The sequence below is a fragment of the Dendrobium catenatum genome, unplaced genomic scaffold (genome assembly GCF_001605985.2).
Source record: "Dendrobium catenatum unplaced genomic scaffold, ASM160598v2 fragScaff_scaffold_637, whole genome shotgun sequence".
Taxonomy (NCBI): Eukaryota; Viridiplantae; Streptophyta; class Magnoliopsida; order Asparagales; family Orchidaceae; genus Dendrobium; species Dendrobium catenatum.
The window spans coordinates 1,467,146-1,469,922 of record NW_021319099.1 but is presented as its reverse complement, the minus strand read 5'-3'; the positions used below and the strand labels follow the sequence as shown (position 1 = coordinate 1,469,922).

At 37.7% G+C, this 2,777-nt stretch overlaps 1 protein-coding gene across 2 annotated transcripts in view; it reads left to right on the top strand.

The window, feature by feature from the left end:
* The window catches only part of LOC110102597 (polyadenylate-binding protein-interacting protein 11), a 31,743-nt gene extending 28,966 nt beyond the window's left edge, over positions 1-2,777 (top strand). Inside the window, exons 3-10 of one of the 2 annotated variants that reach the window (XR_003700981.1) lie at positions 1,174-1,218; positions 1,303-1,375; positions 1,482-1,594; positions 1,704-1,756; positions 1,847-1,894; positions 2,000-2,068; positions 2,305-2,366; positions 2,450-2,777. Coding sequence is in view for 1 of the 2 variants with exons in the window: in XM_020830998.2 (XP_020686657.1) it covers positions 1,174-1,218; positions 1,303-1,375; positions 1,482-1,594; positions 1,697-1,756; positions 1,847-1,894; positions 2,000-2,068; positions 2,305-2,366; positions 2,450-2,498 (519 nt within the window). In the remaining variant the exon portion in view is untranslated. Of the gene's footprint in view, positions 1-1,173; positions 1,219-1,302; positions 1,376-1,481; positions 1,595-1,696; positions 1,757-1,846; positions 1,895-1,999; positions 2,069-2,304; positions 2,367-2,449 lie in introns of both variants that reach the window. The other variant, XM_020830998.2, reaches the window with a different exon arrangement.

Sequence of the window (2,777 nt, the reverse complement as noted above, 5' to 3'; positions counted from 1 at the left end):
AGTGTATTTGATTTTTTGCTTTAGGAGACATGGTTAGAGGTAAAGAAAAGACGAATACGTCATTGCGGAGGGACCCTTCTTGGAAGTATAGTGTACAAGTTGACATTGGCGGCGGAGAGAAGAGCTAAGTCTATTTAAAGTGCAACTTTTGTGAGAAAGTTGTGAAGGGCGGAGTAACCCGCATGAAGGAGCACTTATCATGCTCTCACAAGAACGTAGCACCTTGTGCAAAAGTGCCGGACAATGTGAAGGAAGAAATAAGTGCTTACATGAAGAAAACTACCACTGTCAAACACTTACAACAGCAGCAATTTGATGAAAGGGTTGACCAAGGTGCTTATTTTGGGAGCGAGAGTGGAAAGGGCTCTTCCTCCACTTATTTTCCACTATTGCTATTATTTTCCTGCTAAAAGCCTTAATTTTTCATTTACGCAATTCTGTGTTCGTGAGGCTTACGCCTCAGACCGCCTTGAGGCTTACGCCTCGCCTCACGGACGAAAACCGCCTCGAGGCGCAGTTACGCAATTTTAAACCTTGGAAGGAATTACAAAGTTCAATTCCTTTTTCTTCTTTCTCTCGCAATTTCTATCTCTTCACATTCGATCTCTTGCTTTTCCCTTTAGGAAAATATGATATGATTTAGATGAAGTAAAACAAGGAAATTTATTAAAAAATATGAAAAGAAAATCCAACAAACATTCTTCCCACTTTTCCTCGATCATTCCTCTCGTTCATTGAAATTTCTTCCAAAATATCACTTCGTTAGCAATGAGAATGAAAAGGAATTGATAAATTTTATCCTCCCACACAATCATTCTCTACAAATGGCAAAACGGATCTAAAAAATCTTCCTTCGCATGCGTTCGGTCCGCCCAGACATTCCACCCTTCTGTTTTGTTGGCAAAACTGACCCCTTATGGGGTCGCGACTTTTATTAGGAGGGCTGGCCGGTTCGGTTGAACCAGCCACCCAAACCCGGTCCTTTACATTATGATTTTGACTTTTGTTCATTGTGGCTCAGGCGACTTGCTAATTTAGCTGTGATTCACAATTTCTCAAGTTTCTGGGCCTTAATGCATTGAGAAATTGACGATTAATGTATTGAATTTCGGGTTTTTTTTATATTTTTTTCGTGCTATCTGAGATTTGAATTCCCTGATCTTTGTCTATTAGGTAACTGAAGAAGAGCTTGCAGCACTCTTTGTGAATTGTGGACAGGTAACTTTGTCTGTCTATTCCTTGATTTTTTTTCTTTTGGCAGTGTTATCTCATGGCTCTAAATTTCCTTCTCATTTTTTGAAGGTTGTTGATTGTCGTATATGTGGTGATCCAAACTCTGTTCTTCGATTTGCTTTTGTAGAGTTTACTGATGAAGGTAGTTTTGTCGGCTGCAATTTGTCTATTGGGTTACTGTTACAGCTTAAATTTATGTTAATGGCAATTTATTCATTTTATGTGGTCTCCGGGTTGTAAAACTTCAGAAGGTGCAAATGCTGCCTTAAGTGTATCAAGGACATTGCTTGGGTTTTACCCCGTTAGAGTGCTCCCTTCAAAAACTGCAATCGCACCTGTTGACCCAAAATTCTTGCCAAGGGTAAGAAAAAGCTTAAAACTGTCTAACTGGTTTACAATGTTTACTTCACAAGCTTCAATGAATTGCTGCCAGATATCACCTTGTTAATTATTTTACTTTTAGTCTGAAGATGAGCGTGAAATGTGCACAAGGACCATCTATTGTACAAATATTGATAATAAGGTAGACTCTAGATTATCTTAATTGTTCATAAATATAATCTCATGTCTTTTTTACCCGTCTTGAACCTGTTCATGTCTTCGTCGCTTAAAGGTCAACCAATCTGAGCTCAAACTTTTCTTTGAAAGATCATGTGGACCGGTCAGTTGCTTCTACTTTTGATCTTAACAAAATTTTCTTTTGTAGGATGAAACAAAACTTGACTACTACTGTAGAACTGAAATTATCTTGTTACATACTTTACAGGTGTATCGCATGAGGCTTCTTGGAGACTATCATCATGCCACTCGCATAGCATTTATTGAATTTGCTAGGGTTAGTGTTTTTCACCTTTCTGATATGTTTTGTTTGGGACAGCTTTCTTACTGCTTCTTAAATCAGCTTTATAGTAGAAAATTAAAAAATTTTGTACTAGAAAGCTGCTGTAAGAAGCAGTAAGAAAGTCGTTCCAAACGAAACCTACATGTTCTTATGGTTCCCAACAGAGAAAGGTAATTTGTATTTTGTACCTCAAAAGTGAATTGTATTATCAGGATTTTTGCTTTTTGTAGGCCGAGAGTGCAATTGCTGCACTAAACTGTAGTGGCGCTAGATTGGGGTCCTTGCTAATAAGGTAGTTTTCCCTCCTAGCTTTTTGCTTTTGGTATTTTTCCATTACTTCTGCACCTAATCTTTGTGTTCATAAATATGTATCAGGGTGAGTCCTTCAAAGACTCCAGTGCGCCCTCGGGCAACTCGGACGTGATGCATATAAAAGGTACTAGATAGTTCTTCTATTGCTTGTTTGGATTTGATTTGGTTTCTTTTGATGTATCTTAACATATCGGGAGGGTTTTCTTTTCATTGGCATGTCGAGTTTTGGTTGAAATCTCAGAAATTTATCACAAACTGATGTTTGATTAGATAGCTATTGTCAAGCTTTTTGAGATTTTTAGATTTTTTTATTGAACTTATTCTAAGGTTTTCTTATTGGTAATATACTATTTATGCATTTTGGCCAAATAGATTACAAGTTGGGCTGCTA